This window comes from Homalodisca vitripennis, chromosome 3 (assembly GCF_021130785.1).
Source record: "Homalodisca vitripennis isolate AUS2020 chromosome 3, UT_GWSS_2.1, whole genome shotgun sequence".
Taxonomy (NCBI): domain Eukaryota; kingdom Metazoa; phylum Arthropoda; class Insecta; order Hemiptera; family Cicadellidae; genus Homalodisca; species Homalodisca vitripennis.
In genome coordinates, this window is record NC_060209.1 from 114706424 (window position 1) to 114726671 (window position 20248).

Sequence of the window (20248 nt, forward strand, 5' to 3'; positions counted from 1 at the left end):
TAATTTTCCAACAGTACTTTCTTCGATTTCCAGAATTTTTTAACTCGTAAAATGTACTAATTGTAATAAAACAATAATGCCTCCCGCGCTGATGGCGACGAACGATAAACATCGACATAGTATCGATCAGTAACATACAAAATTCCAACAGACTTATCACTAATGCTTATTTTCATTTAACGTGCCATAAAATAGTATTGCATTTTATATCTTTGTGGTAGACGTGAAAAATTTAGTGTTATATCTATTTTGGAAAAGATCCACTCAAAAATATTTCTATTATTAAACGAGTAAACTTCGATGCTCGATGTGTTGACTTATCCCAGCTCTACGGATTAAAAATAATTCAATTTAACATTTAAATCTATTTCCACCATAATTACGTTACAGAGCTCTATTTTAGAACAAGTTAAAAGATCATGGTGTAAGCAAAATTAACACAATTAATTTTTATTTTAAAATGTATTAAAATTTAACGAAATAAATGTCCTAATTTTTCAAAATTTTCTAGGGAGGACTTCCGGACACTCGATTCCACTGGAAATATTCCATAACCGACCTTCAGGAGAAGTGGCCCCTCTCAATACATTACCCATAACGGAAATAATAATAAATTACTAACAGAACTACTGTTATTTGTTTGTTCTCTGAAACTAAACTAGTAGTCAGAAAAGTCAATATACTCCTCTTAAAATAAAATCGGTTTACATAAAGTTTAATCTCGATTGTAATAATAAAAGCCGCTCACTGTGCGATACGATGGTAACCCTTGACCTCAAGGGCTCGCTGTAGACGAGGTCAATGTGATTAATACCCTGGTATCAGCGGCATCCTCATCAGTGTGTAGTCTACGCTCCTACTGTCAGCTACGCCATGTCTCCGTACTTTGCACTAGTACTCCTAGCTGCTGCTGTGCTGTGCCCCGCTGAGGCAGAGGTAGTACGCGTGCAGAAGTGTCACCTGCCAGGTACGCATCGTAGTTATCCGCCTTTCACTGTAACACGCATAGATAAGATGAAAATCAGCAGCAGGTTCATAGCACCTTCCCAAACATACATATGTGTATTTTGAATGGCCTGTTTTAGTCACCCTTGTAATGGAATTTCCGTATAGTAAATGTATTTATGAGCTTGTGCAATATAACGCAGGCTTGTGAACACGGCAAATGCTGTGGTTTTTAGCTTATTCGAACTAAAATTGAACAAAATAGTACTGACACATGGTTGGACCGGTTCGCAGCCATTCTCCATCAATAAAAAGTTTCAATTGTCTCAAAATGTGTCATTGTGACCGTTCGAATATGTGAAAATGTTTGTTTTACTTATCCCGTAACATAATATTGAACAAAAATTACGTGTTTTAAAAACTTTAATCAACCTAAAGCAACTTTGGACTATGTCAACACATGTATCTATATCTTTCAAAGTTTCAAGATAGCAGTCGTTCAGTTTGGAAAAGGAATGATAAAATTTAGGTGTCATAGAGCAAAATAGAAGTCTTCTAGAAATTCCCAGGTCGTTTACAGGCATGTTTGTTCTTTAGTGGTTTTTGTTCCCACCTGTTTTAAAAACACAGTAACACTGGGAAATTGGGATGAACAATATATTTACCGTAATTTATAACTGATTCAAATTAAACTTGGTTTAGATATAATACGTATACATTAAACTTCTTTACACCATACAAAAAAGGTTTTAATATAGCGGCCGGTAGAAATTTTGCAAAATATTTATTTAAAGTATGCCGTAACATACACAAAAATTAAGTTTTTATACACATGAAGCAACTTTATATAACCGCATTATTCAACATCTTTTAAAGTATCAAGAAAGCGGCTGTACAAACTTTGGAAAATGAATAGTTATATCTCATTATATATCATTAGGCATCACATAGCAAAGAAAGTATTTTAGAATTATAAACGTCATTTAGAACAACGCTTGAGATTTAAATGTTTTTTTATATCACGTAAGTTTTCAAGATAGCGGCTGTGCAAAGGTTTCAGAAGTATACTATAACATAGGGAAATAGGGAATAACACGATATTTGCCGTATTTTGAAATGATTCAAATTAAAGTGATATAGGGAAAATAGTTACACGCATTAGCCAGTCTTAACAAATGAAAAGTCTTAAAATGGCAGCCCGTCGAAGTTATGCAAAATGTGCATACAAGGTAATATCAATATTGATGGTATTTATGTGTGAATTTACTCAATACTGGATTAGTTAAGTCTAAGGATAGAAATTAACATTGTCCTTGATCCAAGAAAGGAAAAGGGACTACTGAGGAAGTTGGATATAGAGTGCTTCCCTCTCAAGGAGTGCAAGCAGTGCACAGTAAGGCGAAACGGCCAAAACTTGCGAGATAGGGCAGAATTAAAATGTTGTGTGTGGCTCAAATACTCTGTACTTTCTACTACTTTAAGTCCATCACAAAATTAAATCGTAACATATTTTATTATTTTACCTTTGATAAACATAGTAAGTTTTGATTTTATGGAGACGTAGAATTAATCTATACTTTTAGTTAATAATTGATACGTAATTTTTCTTTTTGCATGTTTTAAACTTCAAAAAATCTAATCTATTAATAATATGTAATATTTTTGTTAAACTTATATGTTAGCTATGCTCGTTTTTACCTACAATTTTTCTCAAGGTAGTTGTGATTAAGGAAAGGTGCCAGAATTCTTCAAGAAATGGATTTTATACACTTTTACTTAGTATTGAAAAATATTCATAGTAGCCTAATTTTAACTTCAGCCCCCGCCTGGAGATGCTAGAAACTAGCCCGTTCAAAGTCCTATTTGAATAAATGATAACATCACCGAATTAGTTCTACTGATAATGTATGAATAGAGTATTGTGCACCTAACATTTAATACTTGTTTTGAGTGTTATATTAGTGACGTGATTAGTGAGCAAAATATATTTTTGGGCAATTAATTTCTAAATTTAAGCGATTTTAAGATTGTAAAGGTGGTGATTTAAAATTAAGGCAGCTTGTTTATTTATATTGGGAAATTTATTATTTTCATAGAGATAAGTTTATTTTCTTCTTGGAGAGGACAGTCACTAAATATAACAAAAATCCAGAACTTTATAGTGCTGTAAAAAACCTACTTAGTCAAAAAATCTATGTGATTTAATTTTGGCCCGAACTAACATTGCCCTATTGAACAAAATAGGTCTCTTGCAGTGTAAGCTACAAAACTCTTTGTCCTTCTACACAAAAGATGAACCAACAGTGGTTACTCTAAAATGCAATATCTCAGTGAACATTATGTATGGCTATCAAGCAACTTTTGTATATCCTGATGGAGTCTTTACTGTCCGTCATCACAAGAATGTTTTGCTGTAACCATTTTCTCAGTGCTCTGAACAATAAAAATTACATTGAACTGAGACGATTATGTACAGAAGAACTACTTTTGCAACAAAATTGAATATGTTTCAAGAAGGCTACAAGATAAAAGCGAAAACTATTGATAAATTACAGAACCACGATGAACATACTGAGGAGATCCGAAATATGCGTGTATATGATGACTAAAACTGTTTGAACTTCCATATTTTCTAGTGAAAGAGTACAAGCCCTCATCACCTTATTTTAATTTGTCTAAAGCACAATATACAGCTTTAAGACGGGTGGTGAGTGAAGCAGTAATGTATATTTGACTTTCTTCTATTATCAATTAGCTAAGGCCAAAAAATAGCACAGGCACTATAAACATAAGTAAAAAAGAAGCATCAGTTTCCATTCAAGGATTGTTGGACCGCACAATTTAAAAATACTCCCATTGCCCTCAGTGAAATTGCAGATCCCAAATGGAAAATCTAACTCTCATTTCTAAAAGGGTACAAGAAGTGCTGGCAAAGTGTAGGCCTACTGATGAATTAGCACATCTACCAAATAAAGGGGGGAGGGGAACTAGGATATTGTGATAAGGGTTGATGGGAAAGATAAATAATTATTTTTAAGTTTTTATTTTATTACTTTTCTTAAAAATAAAAACAATTAGTAAACTATTATTTTATTTTATTAATTTTCTTAGATTGGGTTCATATATTTCAGTTTTTTCTGTTATTATTACCGGTATTTTTATTTTAATAAAAGAAACTTTTATTTAATATTTACAAATTACAATTATTTGCTTCCCCGTACTTATAAAACTTACAAGTCCATTATTAGGTGTAGTTAGTTTGTATTAAAAAGGTCTACGAAATATTGTCTAATCCCATCTATCATCATGGAAAATGATCTTTCTCCTTACTTCAGAAACAAAATGAATAGGTTTTGACGCATTCTCCTCCTTTCATATTCAAAACCTCTAGTCTCATAGATTTCCCTACATTGTAACATATCCTTGATTTTACAGAATATTTCTTTTTATAGTCTACCTTAATTATTAGTTGTAAAAAAGATAAGTTAAAATAAAAGCATTTAATATGTGTTCTAGTAGTATTGGTTGAAATATCCATAATTTAAAATGACTATCTTTATAACAACAGCCATCTTCAATTGTAATATTTACATATAAAATGATCAGTACAGTATAATTAACTTATAAGCTATAGAAATTATACTTCAAAAATTAATTATTTTTGTATTAAAAATACAATGTCTGTATATACACATTTAACATTATTAGAAAATTTGTTCTCATAATATGGTTATAGATACACAAATACACATACAGTACATTAAAAGTTTTGAGCCTATACCTAAAGAGTGTTAAAATGCGATGTCCAGTATCTTGACTGTTCCGTCCCACTGTGCAGCAGGGAGCTCTGCTAATACTAACAACACAACATCTAAAAGACAATTCAAAAAGATTAAATAGAAAGCTTCCATCTAGGGAATCAACTGATTCAAATGACAGTGTAGTTGTAGGCAAGCAAACTACACTGCCTAAGTTCACAGCAAGCATTCAGGAGCATAATGAATAAAGAAATTTAAAGCATGGGGTGACTCTTGTCACATAAAGCATTGTAACTATTGGTTAATATAGTAATGTACACTCAGATATTTCAATGCAGGCACCACAACCATTACCACTAATTTTTTATTACTATATAAGCTTAGATATGTATCTTATACCCACATAAACCAAACAAAATATTAAACACAATATTCTTAAAGTATTATAGCCTATCACATTTAAAGATTAATGTTTTATAATTTTAATATTACAAAGAGAATTAATAATTTGACATCTAGGAAAGATTTTAATAAAGATTTAATTACAGCTTACAGTAGATCTGCCTACTTAGTATTTATGATGTAGGGGTTGCTAAACAAGAATAAAATGATTGAAATTACGTCTACTAATTAAATCAAGACGAGAAATGAACTAGACTGTGAGTTAAAACTTGAAGTAAATCTTCTTATATAGGACATGAAGTACGAGTTGTTAGACCATAAAGGAATGTTTTCAAGTACTTTCACTCACGAAGAATGTACAAGTGTGTGTTACAGCTGACAGTAAATCTGCCTACGTAGTGCATGATGTAGGAGTTGCTAGACGTGAACAGAATGATTGCAAGTACTTCCACTAAATTAACCATGCTGAGGAATGTAGTAGAGTGTGCGTTAACAGCTGGTGGTAAATCTGCCTATATAATACACAAAGTATGAGTTGTTTACCAGAATATGATGATTGCAAATACTTCTACTAAATTAGTCATGATGAGGAATGTAATAGAGTATATGATAACAGCTGACAGTGAATCTGCCTATATTGTACATGAAGTAGGTGTTAGATCAGAATGGAGTTAATTTAGTACATGTTACAGCTGGAAGTACAGTATTAGTATTTCCTAAAAATTCTGTTATAGTACATGAATAGGAACTGCTAGACTAAAATACTGTATAGTAATTACATCTACTTTCATTAATTTTACCATGATATGAATTATACTATAGTTTGTGTTACAACTGTAATGTATATCTTGTAGTATATGAATACATGAAGTATGAAATGCTACTTCAGAATGTGATGATTCCATCTACATTCATTAAATTAAATTAATCATGATGATGATTGCATTGAGTGAGTGTTACAGCTGGCTGTAGATATTCTTGTGTGGTAACCTAGATTATAGAACCTTCTGAAGGTTCCGTAATCTAAGTTTGTACTGTACTAAAGTAGGTATTGTTTGCTCAAAATATAATAATTAATTATAACTACCTCCCCAATTTAATTGGGATGCCTCATTGATACTGATTTTACTGTATCAGCTGGCCGTAAATATTTCTGTATAATACTTGAAGTATGAATTGCTAGACCAGAATGTAACAATTACACCTACTTCCACTAATTTGACCATGATACGGATTGTACTTAGTATGTGTGTTACAGCTGCCAGTAGATCGGCATGTGTAGTTCATGAAGTAAGGGTTGACCCTTGCCCTGAGGCACTTGAGAACCGGCCTTGCAAAATAAGACTAGGAGCAAACTACTCAATGAGCTTCGACTACACACCGAGTGAGTATATTCAATCTTATTAAAAATTACTTTTTAAATAATTCTCTAACATTCTAAACTAAATCGACAATATTAGTGAATAAAAGATGCACTATCATATAAATCCATTCATCGATTCAGCCATTAATACTAATTGGACAATTCTTATTTGCAACATAAAATTGTAAAACAATTGTATTTAAAATTTGGTTGCATAAGAGTTTACTGATTTAATTCATTATCATCTAATAGTGGATTTTGGTAATCTGTTAAAATAAATGAAAAAGAGTATTAATTTCCAAAAAGTAACAAAAATAAATATTTACAATGACTAAACAAACTAAATCAATGTCTTAATTAACAGTTATACTTTCTTTCTTTCCCTTGTTAAACAATTGTTCATTTTTTATTCTGGCTGAAAAACTGTTAAATGGTGATGCAGATGTAATAAGATTTTTCAAAACAGCTATTTTTGTGAATACGTGTATTGTAGTAGAGTTTCTGGTAAAATGGGGATACTCATGATTCCTGTGAAAATTCTTTCAAACTTCAACAAAAGATGAATATACAGAGAAGTGGTAGCATTTTTAAATATTAAAAAATTTGCGTGTACCAACCAGATTCCTGATTACCAATTTTCATAACAGAAATACTGTTTTAGGGTGCCTTAAAACTGGTATAGTATTAGAGAATTGAAATAAGCAACTTAATCTTACACCATGATAGTCAATGTTAAAACCGAATAGAAGGATTTTCTTCATTTATTGAAGCAATGTGTTGACTCCACAGAAGAGAATCATTAATAATCAATCCAGGGAAAATTCTTGTAAATTATTCAATTAAAATCGTATGGAATATACTTGGCCCTCTCAAACATCTTTGAAACACTGTATGTTTCTCTATTAGAAAGTGTGCCTTCACAATTGAAAACTTCATGAGATTTAAAGAGATTCCATTGTAAAATGCAATGTTAATAAGATGCACAAGAGGCTTGATAATCAGATGTGAGCCCTTATTTTAAATTATACATTTTTAGTACATGGTCTAGACAAGTCTCATGTTGGCACAGGATGTTAGAATTAGTACTTGTCTCTGATACATTGATAGTAGAAGATTAATGCTATTTAAAACCATCTACATTTACTAGTTTGTTTTAATTTTTAATTTTCCAGTCCTTCGTCAGCTAATCATTATCAGAACAGTAATTTGAGTGACTAATTTAACTTGCATTGCTTTGTAGATTGTAAGCAAAATGCTATTAGTAAATTAAAAGCGGAAACTTCCACTTATTTTGACAAATTGCTGGTCGCTGAATTAAGTTCAATTAACTATTGTGTCGTTATGAAAGGCTAATCACTGAGTAAAGCGATTGCAAGCGTCAATTCAAATAATAGGATTAAAAAGCTTAATCTATTAAATTATTAAAATTCAACTCGTATTAGATGGTGTATTAGTTGGTCTGAAACATTCTTTGTAACAAGAAAAGTATGAATCTTGTAATCTACACTTCTATTTTGTTTAGCTTGTACAGAGTAAGATAGGTCCATATCTACCGTCCTGATGTTTGCTCATTTACTTGTTGAAAAATGAAAACTTAAACATTTTTATCTCAATGGGAAGAACTTGTTCTTTTTGGTAGGTACATTTACTTTTGTTATTGATTACATCAAGAAGTAGAGGAGAATGCTCTTATCTATGAGTTAGATAAACACTAGGAAAGGAAAATAATAAACTATAATGGAGAATATGAGCTAAACTATAATTATAAGAGAATAAATGCATAGAACTGTATGTAGTTTTAATATGAAACTACCCATTTGTTTCCCTCAAAAAGAATTATCAAAAGTTTTTATATTGGAGGTTTACTTAATGTACTCGTATTTTCTTAAGTATCAATATATACATATCTTGCCACAGTTTACATTATCTGAAAGTGCTCTTGGACCCCAGTTAGGTTTATTTAAAAATAAACTTTTAATCAATTATTCACTTTTAAAGCTATTTTTAAATTCAGTTCCATTTTAGAGCATCACACTTTATAGTTGATCTAAACTATACATTCATATAGATTATTGCAATAAAGAATAATTATAATAATAATAACATTTATTAAATTAAAAATATAATTTTCACTACATATACGTTGTAATTGATTATTTTATGTACTCTTGTTTTTGTGGTTGTTTCTACACTAATACATAAATTATTTTCAACTTATGATTTACACTAATCATGATACTTAACTGTTTATATCACTCAACCCAAGATTTTCTTTATGCTCATCTATTTGGTTGGCTAAAATTGATTGAAGATACATTTCTTGGATTGTTCTAGCGTTTAGTGCTACAAGGGCAGGCAGTCAAGCATCCAAAGTAAGTAGTATAGTCGACATTCCTTTTGAACAGATGGACATCAATGGCTGCAAGTACACTACTTGCCCCATAGAGGCGAATAAGAGACAAGTCTACACATACGCTATAGAAGTTGGAACCCAGTTTCCTGCGGTGAGTAAGGCTTTATTATATATTACGGTATATATATTTCTAAAGCCCACCAGAATATCAATATACATGTCATGTTAACCAAAGTCAAACACCATTCTAAAATATTTAATACACTCAGGCCATATTATAACTTTGTCCAAAAATTCCAAAACAATCACATGTTTCTTTAAATTTATTATACTATTTATCCATCCACCTTATATTTATTTTTATAATACCACATTAAAATGTGTATTAAAAACAGATAATTATGCTAGTACAAAAGAAGTCAGAATTTCCCTAACTTTAAATACTACTACATTTCATCCGGGGATATTTGAAAATGTTATCGCCACATAAACAAAGCCAATCGTCTATCTGTGTGTCGTATATTTCCATGGTACAATAAACACTAGAAATAAAACCATCAAATACTCCGGGACGGGCGACATGCAACAGCACGTGGTAGCTGTCTGCACTGTGCGATTACAGTGAACTCATCAACATGCAAACAATCATAACAGAGGTCCAAGGAAGTGTTGACATCTAGTAGAAAAGACCATAACTACTTGTGCAACACTCGGTTGTCATAAAAATGCTTCTTGTGCAATATTATGGTGGACAATAGAATAAAACAGGAACAATATCACGTAACATACTTTTACACAATCACCCTGAACATAATATTACATCAAAAACTGTTAAGGGTTTAAAATGAACTGAAATTCTCCCTCATAAGTGGAGTGACACTGGAAAAATGCTCCTGAACTTTGCCAAATATGTTTTAACTCATTCATTTACTAGTAGGTAACAAATAGATATAATGATGAAACAGTTAAAGAGAATGATTTATAAAAAGTTATTTTGATGATTTACCACTACATAATAAACTAATTGCATCCTTATTTCAAAAAGTTAAATACTCCTAAGCCCTGTGATTTATGGAGAGGAGAATCAAAAAATAATCTACTCATCAAGATAATTAAAAAAATGTTAATTACAAGTTAAATGCTTGTATGGAGTCACAGTCTAATTTATAAAAAGAGGTACTCTGAAATATCTAGAAAGAACATCAAGTTACAGATATTCTTCGAAACGTGTTTATCCTTTCAAAATAGACTTTTATTAAATCTTTGCCTGTATAACAACCAAAGGTAACTTACAAAACTCAACACTGAAAGATTTTGTGGGCTACAGGGCAGTTTCTCTTGACAAATTAACTTCTGACATATACATACAAGCATGTGGAAAGAAGCTTTATTGATATCAGTTTCAATGGACATAAAACTTGCTTAACACCTTCACTGCAACTCTATGCTGAGTGAGACCGGCAACTCTTAATCTCATTCTGCGCCATTAGGCCTCTGTTGCAGTCAATGTGTTAAGGTTTATTTTTTATCTATAGTAGTACTAATTGAAAATAATCGTGATATTTTTCATTATCTTGTTAACTTTTCATCCACGTGTAAAACCACCCCTGAGTGTAAGCTTTACAAGCTTGTAGTATTTTTATATTTCAATAACGCGACAAGAAGTCTGAGATACAGCAACATTATTATGGACAGCCATACAATAATCAAATGTAAAACAATATGTATTACTTCCTCAAATAACATTTGAAAATATAAAACCTTTGGCCTTGGTGTCTGTGAAGAAGTTACAGTTGGTGTGACTAATATTTTGATTTGATGGCTTTTAAACAATATTAAATAGTTTACAAAGACGGACAGAAGAAGTGATACAGATGGGTTGTTGTTTCAGAATGTAGCCCCCAACTCTGTACATCAGGGTAAAATGAAACTGTGGAATGAAGATGATCACCACCAACAGTGTTGCTTTAAAATGCATTTTGAGACACTCTAGAAGTAGACTTCTTGCATTCATGTAATTGTTACATACGACTAACCAAAGTAATTTAAAGCAGTAAAACCAGATACTGCATAGATTGTAGTGAGGCTATCTACATAAACGATTTCAATGTTTATTTTTATGAGGGAATTAAATTTGGAAATGAAACGTTTAATGTGGCAAGTCTTTATTTCCTTAATATTCAAATTAATTATTTATTCGTGCATATAATGAATCATATTTAAAATCTATAATCAGTGGGTAAATAACAAAATATTTAAATTGTTAAGATTTCTAATGTAACCTGTAACAGCCTAGTACAGCTATATGGTCACAGTAGTATTTAATTTACTCACACAAAGTGTAGACACACTCTACTATGACTTTATTATGTAGGCTGATAATGTTTAAAATTATATTATGGTGTATAAAAATTATAGTAGACTTTTGAAAGTTGAAAGTTTACAAGTATTATATACATTACTAAGCGTTTTCTAAGCAGCATGATATTGAAATATTTGTTAAAATAATTCAAACAAATCAATCAATTTCATTTGAGCAAATGGTCAAAATGTTGGAATGAATAAAAGGTGATTTTTTGTAGTATTATTGTTAAATGAGGTTGCTAGTTTTCATTTTTCCCACAATAATAATTTAAACATACAGGTAACGTAGTTATGGTAGGAAGGGTCAATTCAATGTGAATGTTAAGTTCAGCTCCATTTCTCCTTGAAGTTGGTACAGTGTCTGAAATCTGATGCTGTCACTTCTGGAATCTGGAGTCCACAACCATGTCCGCGTCTGATTTAAGATGCTGCATTAAGCGCAGGGGGAAATGGAGCTGAACTCAACATTCACAATTTAAACAAAGATTTTTGCCTAAATGTTTTAAATTTGATTATTGGTGTGGCCCATATATAATCAATATGGTATTTTATTAATTAATTTTTAAACAGGTCTTACTTAGGTAGATAAGTCTCTTTTTTACTTATTAGCAGGGCCAAACTCAGTTTTGGCGGGCTCCAGAAAAGATATTCAGCTGGGTCTCATCATGTACTGTTATCCGCCTCGGTACAAAATTGTCTGAATATCCAGTAACATGGAAAGAATTAAAAATGCTACTTTTAAACTTACTGTGTATATAACATGAGTTTGAAACATTTTATTCCAGTTATTTGATGTCCAATTTCTATTACTTAATTTTTATATTTATTGATATGTACATACATCAATCAGAGAAAGAACGTGTTGAAAATTAAGTACAAATCAATGTTATGAACAAAGACTAATAATTTCCAGTGGCGAAAGCCATAGATACTACAAGCATGTATATGTATCCAGCAAGGTGATCCAAGGAGTTTGGACCCCCAAATTTTCAAATTTTTTAATTACTTTTTTAGCAAACAATTATTATTATTATTTAAATAAATCAATACTACTGACGTGTAATGCTGAAATATCATTCTCAACATTGAAATGGGTCAAGAACATCTTAAGAAACAAAATAGGGAATGAGCAGTTGACTGCACTTGCCTTACTTTCTGTTCACTACAAAAAAATATCAGTCGTCTTGACCCAGCCCCCCAAATTTTTTCCTGGCTATGTTCTTGCATAGATACGTATGTATTGGATAGTTTCCAGATTATATCATGATTTCAGATCATTCTAATGAAATGGTATTCCCTGAATATAAAAATTTGATGAAATGGCATGATTTATACAGATGTTATAGGTAGGAGGTTTGTGGGAAAGGTTAATTCAATGTGAATATCGAGTTTAGCTCCAGTTCACCTTCCTCTTAGGGGCAGTGTCTGAAATCTTATGCTGTCACAAACTTGAGTCCTGGAATCTGGAGTCATTTTCGTCTGGAGAGATCCAAAAGAAATTTGTGGCAAAGAAGCTCAAATGAACTCTTTACATCGTTTCAACATCAGAGACACTTAGACTACAAAATATGGTGTAATCTAGATGAAGAGGTATTCTCATTGTCTCATTAGGTGCAAATTTTAGTATACTATGATATAATGTTTAAGACAGATTTCTAAGCACAGTGGAGCAACCGAGTCTTCTACACATAACGTACCTATTGTGGTAAAGGTTGATTCGATGTGAATGTTGAGTTAACCTCTACTTCACATTCCTCTTAGTACAGTGTCTGGAATCTGATGCTGTCACAGACTTTTTTTTATCTTTTCAGTTAAAAATGACTCCAGATTCCAGGAGTCAAGTCTGTGACAGTGTCAAATTTCAGACACTGCACTAAGAGGAAGGTGATCTGGAGCTAAACTCTACATTCATATAACAAATTAAAGTTACAAAGAAATCATAGTAAACATATAAACAACAACTTAGTACTATAATTAGTTGGAATCATACATTTTATTGATTTAATTGTAAAGTTTGATTCAACACATCACGCACTCTTAAGTTAGTCAGAATTTGTTCTAACAGTGTATTTCTATTTTGTATATGAGTCAATTAAGTAAAAGTAAGCCTTATTCTTCCTTTTGTCTAACATTTACAGCTGTTTTTGCTTTCCTACTATAGCATAAGTTTATCAAAACAACACCATAAGAATAATGTACTAATGGTAGCGTAATACATATTTATAATACTGTAGAAACTGTATGTAACAAAATCCACAATGATAATACTACTTATCAGGAGGTCAAAAGTTATATGTAGCCTGTTATTACATGACAATAATGATTCTAAGAAGTAGCAATCAATAAAACAAGCAATACTGTTGATTTCATATTTTAAGACACTACACTCTGTAATTCTTAAGCCATCATCGGATTCACACAACACTTACTGTTCTTTTCTAATCAAATGAACTCTATTACAAAACTCGTAAAACTGACATGCCACATTATATGTTCTAGGCTACACATCAAATAAAGTGGATGCTGTGGAATGAAGAGGACCACCATCAAAATTGTTGTTTTAAATTCACTCTACAATTACACAACTGATAAAAAAATCATATACATGTCCTTTTAGACATTTTCAATTGTAACCCATCAAGTCCCATATTTAAAGTATCCCATTCTGTAATCCCTAATGTTTTGCAAATATATACCATTTAATCTTTTCTCAATTTATTATGATTACAAGTTTTATTTTAATTTCAAACCGCCATATTTTGGCTTAACTACAACTAAATAACTTTTATTTTGACATAATTTTACATAGATTTCTAGATAATGACTGTTTAAAAGTTAGAAAAAAGGATATACTGTATAAGCAAAAGATTCATAACCAAGCAAAAGAAAAATTGTTTCAGAATTTTTAAATCATTTATACAAACATGTTTGTTCTGACATGTATTTTTTATATAACTTGTAATATTTTGATATGGTATCCATAAAATATTTTAAGAAATAACATTGCCGATAAAAGTAATATTGAATAATTACAAGTGAATATGTTGACAAACAGAATTTCTGAGATTGCATTTCTTTAGTCTAGAAGTCCATTTTTTAAAGAAACATCTTTATATGCTTATAATTTTTCTACATTTTTGAAAGTGTTATGATTTAAGAGACCAACCATTAGAATTGTCACATCATCATCAGTATTGAATTTAACATCAAACTAACTTTCAAAACTAATAATGCATCTTCAATTTGATATTTTGAGATGACAGCCATACTTGAAAATTTACCATCTTCTGAATGTGGCAGATGGAATATTTTAGATTTTTGGTAAAAAATTTAAATAAAATATAAACATCTCTATTTTTCACTAACAAGTAATAGATTATTGTGTATTTGCTATTTAAACAGTAGTTTTTTTTTAATAATTTTAGTGTAAAAGTTGATGACTTTCAGTCTCTTCATCTTATTGGTTGATGCTGATAAAACTATTTTACGTTTTTGAAAGACGGTAAGTGTGTTAAGTATAAAAGACATAACGAGAAAACATTTATTATTTGGTATATGTAGCCCTTTTCCTATGGTCTAATTTGACCTCCAGGAAAAGTAACATGTCTGACAATCAATTTGTTTCTTAGAAAATTTCCCATATTGATTTCTTATAACAAAAAAAAGCATTCTTATACAATATTTCTTGACATCTAGAATAAATAACTACTATCCATGTCTATATGTTATGAAAAAGTTCTAATTTCTAATTATAAAACTGTCTTCATTATTTAATATTTTAAATAGTAGTGCAAACAAGCATACAATTAATACTTAACTATTCTAACAAATGGTTCAGTATCCAACGTTGACTTACACCACACACTGCTACTCTAGCATTTGGTTGCAAATGTTTTGTGTAGAATATTTCTCAGTTCTGCAACATTTCACAGCAGTGATACGAAGCGTGCAGGTATTGATAATTTTCTTATACCAATATTGTTTGTGGTAAATGGTTACTGTATAATAAATTAGTAAGTCTATACCAATACAAAAATTCAGGATATTAGCTGTCTGAACTTGTGTAAAATTAGATGGTGTAAAAAACGAGTTAGCCAGAATAGACAAGCGGAAAGAGCAACAAGAGAAATATCAGATCTTTAAGGAAGGAGTGTTTTCTTCACATCCATGATTTCTACATTACATTAATGAAAATCTGACACCGGTTCCAGACAACTGTGTTATAGTTAATTTAGATTCAAACTTAGAATCTTTAAAACATCAGCTATGACTCACTCTTGTCGACGAAGTACTGAGCAGTAGACATGAAAAGACTTCAGTTTCTCCAAGCTTTCAGAACAATACACCCAACTTATTCAAAGATCAGCATGAAATCCTATCAAAACATCAGTATCCTATTCAAAATATTGATTCTAAAGCGCAAACCCTGAAAAGAAAGTAAAAGGAATAGTTTAAGAAATAAAACATTAACTATGTTTAGATGAGGTTTTGGGATACACTGTTCATTACAATCCACTTTTATATCAAGACCAGCAGCTTATTGAAGAACTAATTGGTCTGCAACTCCCATGATTAGTAAATAGATCTTAAAATCATCAGCAGCTAGGTGTAGTTCAGGATAGATGCTATATCATAAATCAACAACAAGAAAAATAAGAGGTTATAAATTCGAGCCTTGAAGTACTCTTGAATCACTACAACTTCATCACTACACTCCACCAAATTGTACCCTAATTAATTATTGTCCTTGCTGATGGATTATATGTAATCATGTTTCGAGTCATCAGACTCAAGTCTAGTAGACATGCAAACATGATTTAACAAACTGATGTGTTCTACACCACATACCTCACTTATTATTTGTTAGTAGGTTCTGAGAATATATTCCCTGAATCCAAGCGTAAAGTGAGTGCCATAGACTACTGATGTCATATATTTAGGAATGGAACTCTACAAGTGGCAGTAAAACAAAGATTTATTAACACTTGAGTGGTGGTCCAAAAATCATGCTTCTCTATAGAATGCAGATATTTTTCAAGATAAAAAATCATCTCTAAAGAGATAAAAGCCCTTCTTTTTCTTTCCTCTGATTTAAAAAATATTAAATTCTGTGGTAAACCAAATTATTAAAATAATTGTGTACACATGTTATAATAAAACATCATTCTACACTAAATATTTACAAACATTTCACAGTGTCTCATTTGAACATAGCAACAATCCATTAACAATAATTATACACAAATGTGCTACACTTAGAGTTTTTTTTTTTTTTTTTTTCAAATATAATACAGATTAAAACATGCTTTTTTGCATATTGGTATTCTGCACTTGCAGCACTAAAATAATCTGATTGTGTGCAATCTAGTGGTGAAATATGTAACTAACATCTCAATAGACATCAAAGGGTACACAGATGAAATGAAATGAAATTAAATGAAAAATTCTTTATTTTTACAGGCAAAGTTAGGGCCGCATGGCCCTTTCTTACACTTAACCTGTTGCAATGTAAAATTTAAAACATTTATTAAATATTATCTAAGAATAAAACAAAAAATAATAAAGATAATAAAATAAAGAAATAATTACATTTACACAAAGTGATGAAATTAATGTAATATTTTAACGTGTTATAATTAAAATTTAACACATTAACAAATTAACCATCTCTACTATTCTTAAAACATATAATATAAAATTATATTTTTAATATACAAATAAATTAAAGTATTTATTCCTATTATTATTATTTATTGCAGATCACATACAAATATGGTTTACACAATATATTTGAATTGAAAATGTCAGTCATATAAAACTGTAGGATTTGTACTCTTTAGGAATTTCTATTCCATAAATCTATGTGAAATGATGTTAAAGTATTTAATGTTATGGTGGTTTCATATAAATATAAAGGTTTTATATCTGCGTGTTACTTCAAGCTTTAAAAGTGAAATTTTTACGTTTTTAAGTGATAATGGCAATTTGTGGCGTCTGCAAGAGATCTTCTGGTGAAGAGACTGACATAAAGTGTTCGGGGTACGTGCGGTTTTGTTGTTCCACGCATCCTGTATCAAAAACCGACCTAGAGGGAAAGAAAACAAGGTCTGGAAGGGATTTCAAGTGCAACGAATGCAGAGGTACTTCGACACAGAGTAGCGTAAAGTCGTCATTCTTCTTCCAGTACTGATGTTCTCACCAAAGAATTTATTATTGCAGTTCTAGACGGATTTAAAAAAGAAGTGTTTGCGGAGTTGGGTACTTTCCGGTCTGAAATGATCGAATTGTCAGCCTCGGTGCAGTTTATCTCAAATAAAATCGACGATTCTAACAAAATTAATGGAAAGTGTGTCTGTTCAATTCGCTGAATTGAGGAAAGAAAATGAGGAACTGAAATCCACCGTAGCGGTTCTGAAGAATGAAGTCACAGTTCTTCGTGACAGGATGCGACACCAAGAACAATACTCTCGTGTCAATAATGTTGAGATCAACGGTCTACCCTCTACTGCAGGGGAAAACATCGGTGACCTACTGCGAGATGTTGGTACAGCTATTGGTCTACAAGTAGAGAACCACGACATAGCGGCAGCACATCGCGTGCCGTCCTACAAGGAGAGACCGGGACCCAGCGCTCATCGTGCAGTTTGTCAACAGAGCTAAGAGAGATGACTGGATCAGCAAATATCGACAGATCAAGACCCTGACAGCCCGTGACGTGAACAAGAAGTTCCCAGCACAGCGTGTGTACATCAATGACCACCTCTGTCCAGATAATAAACTACTTCTCTCCAAACTCAAGCAGAGGTGTAAGGAGATCGGTTACGCTTTCGCCTGGTCACGTGATGGGAGATTCTTCGCCAGGAAAAGTCAGGGGGGGAGCCGGCCAAGAGAATCACCAGCTTCGAGGATGTACAAAAGTTGGTGTAAAATATAGTTTAGTTTTGATAGTAAGTTCAAGCACCTCATTTAAAATTTAAAAATAATATTCCTTTAGTTTTTAGTGCGTTCAAAAATGATTAATACACATAACTCAATAGATTCAAATTCTTTTAAATAGTTTTTTTTTCCCTCCAAAATAAGAATAATAGTTATAAAATAATTTATGCAAACATTAGAAGCATGCGGCAGAATTTTAATAGTCTTATTTTAGAGTTGAGTCAGATTAAAACAAAAATTGATATTTTAGTTTTGTGTGAAACTTGGATAAACAGCAATGAAGTAGGAATGTATAATATTGAAGGTTATAATGCTTATCAACACTGTTGTAACAATTTATATAGGTCAGGTGGTGTGTGTTGTTTTGTAGCTAATGATATAGATGTTTCAAATCTAAATATAACTTTAACAACTGCCGATGCACTAGTTCTAAAAGTAACGCTTAAAGATTTATTTTTCAATTTGATTTGTTTGTATAGGCTGCATAGTCATTTCTGAAAAGGACTTTATTAATGAGTTTAGCATTAAGTTTTCTGATTTGCCAAATAATAACTCTATATTGATAGGAGATGTGAATTTAAATATATTGGACCAGTCCCAAAAAACACACTAAAACTATCTTTCTTTAATGAGTGGTTTCGGCTTCACCCAATTTATTGACTCTCCAACAAGAATTACAAATGAATCTAAATCCTGTTTGGATCATATTTTTCGTAAGACATCGAGATTTATCGATATTTAATGCAGGAGTATTTGACATTGGTTTAACAGACCATTGTTTACTTGGACTAAAAATAAATAAAAATGATTATGTAACTCAAAATGTAAATTTGAAACAACCTAACAAATTCATTATTGATTATAATTTAGTTAAAGAGAGTCTTCAAAAATCAAATATGGATCATTTTTATTTAATGGAAGATGCTAATTTATGTTTTAATAATTTCCATGAGATGTTATGTAATGTTGTTAATAGTTGTAAAAAGTCTGTAGAATTTAACAATAGTAAGCTATCTAAAGCTAAATCGATAAGCCCTTGGATAAATTCAAGCCTTTTATCAAAAAATAGACCGAAGGAAACGGTTTGTATAATATTCTTAGAAGGAGACTGTATGACAGACATTTTGTAAATTTTATCATCATAGTTATTGTCAAAAAACTTAAAGATGAAATCAGGAAAGTAAAACATTCATACTACTCAAATCAAATTTCAAATTGCCAAGGTGATACGAAACTTCAGTGGAAAATTATAAATAATTTAACCGAAAAATCCGCAGAGAGAAAAGAGTTGAAACGGGTTGAGCTAAACAATGGTACAGTCATTACGGAACCTCATATTGTTGCGGAGAAGTAAATAAACATCTTATCGCAGTACAGTCGGGTCAGGACAGCGGTGTTCCGAACTTAGATCCACTCAATTTGCGCAACAGAAAACACGTCATTTTTCATATTACCACATGACAATGTAGAAGTTTTAAAAACAATAAAAAGTTTTAAAAAACAAGAAATCTTTTGGTATCGATGGTTTTAAGTACAGCTCTTATAAAACACATTGCAGAAGTAATATCACCCATATTGTCACACATCATTAATTTAAGTTTTATTTCAGGGCGTTTTTCCCGATAAGTTAAAAATCAGTGTGGTAGTTCCTATACTTAAAAAGGGGTTGTCTTCGATTAAATTAGAAAATCTAAGACCTATCAGCTTGTTAACAGTTTTTTCTAAAATATTTGAAAGGTTAATGAATGTACGACTTACTGCATATTTGAATAACATAGGGTTTTTCAATGGCAATCAGTACGGTTTTCAGAAAGGGAAAATCTACCGAAGATGCGCTTCTAAACATTTCTAATATGATTTACGAAAGTTTAAACTCAGGGAATAAATCAACAGGACTGTTTATTGATTTTAAATCCGCCTTCGATTTAGTAAACCATGAGATTTTGCTACACAAGATGGAATTGTTAGGAGTGAGAGGACCTGCTCTCAGCTGGTTTCGCGGTTTCCTCTTGGGCCGGCGAACAGCGGGTGCGGATTGGCGAGTTCCTGAGCGGGACCGCTCCTAGTCAGGGCTGGTGTGCCTCAGGGCTCCGTCATATCTGCAACCCTGTTTTTGATATTCATAAA

At 31.5% G+C, this 20248-nt stretch overlaps 1 protein-coding gene across 3 annotated transcripts in view; it reads left to right on the forward strand.

The window, feature by feature from the left end:
- Window positions 1-812: 812 nt before the first annotated feature.
- Window positions 813-20248, forward strand: part of LOC124357347 (MD-2-related lipid-recognition protein-like) — a 29640-nt gene continuing 10204 nt past the window's right edge. The window contains exons 1-4 of one of the 3 annotated variants that reach the window (XM_046809062.1): window positions 813-967; window positions 6364-6489; window positions 8803-8972; window positions 13685-13903. In XM_046809062.1, the coding sequence (XP_046665018.1) occupies window positions 874-967; window positions 6364-6489; window positions 8803-8972; window positions 13685-13774 (480 nt within the window). In that variant the 5' untranslated portion in view covers window positions 813-873 and the 3' untranslated portion in view covers window positions 13775-13903. Of the gene's footprint in view, window positions 968-6363; window positions 6490-8802; window positions 8973-10712; window positions 10972-13684; window positions 13904-20248 lie in introns of those variants that run through there. The other 2 variants (XM_046809060.1, XM_046809061.1) reach the window with 2 other exon arrangements.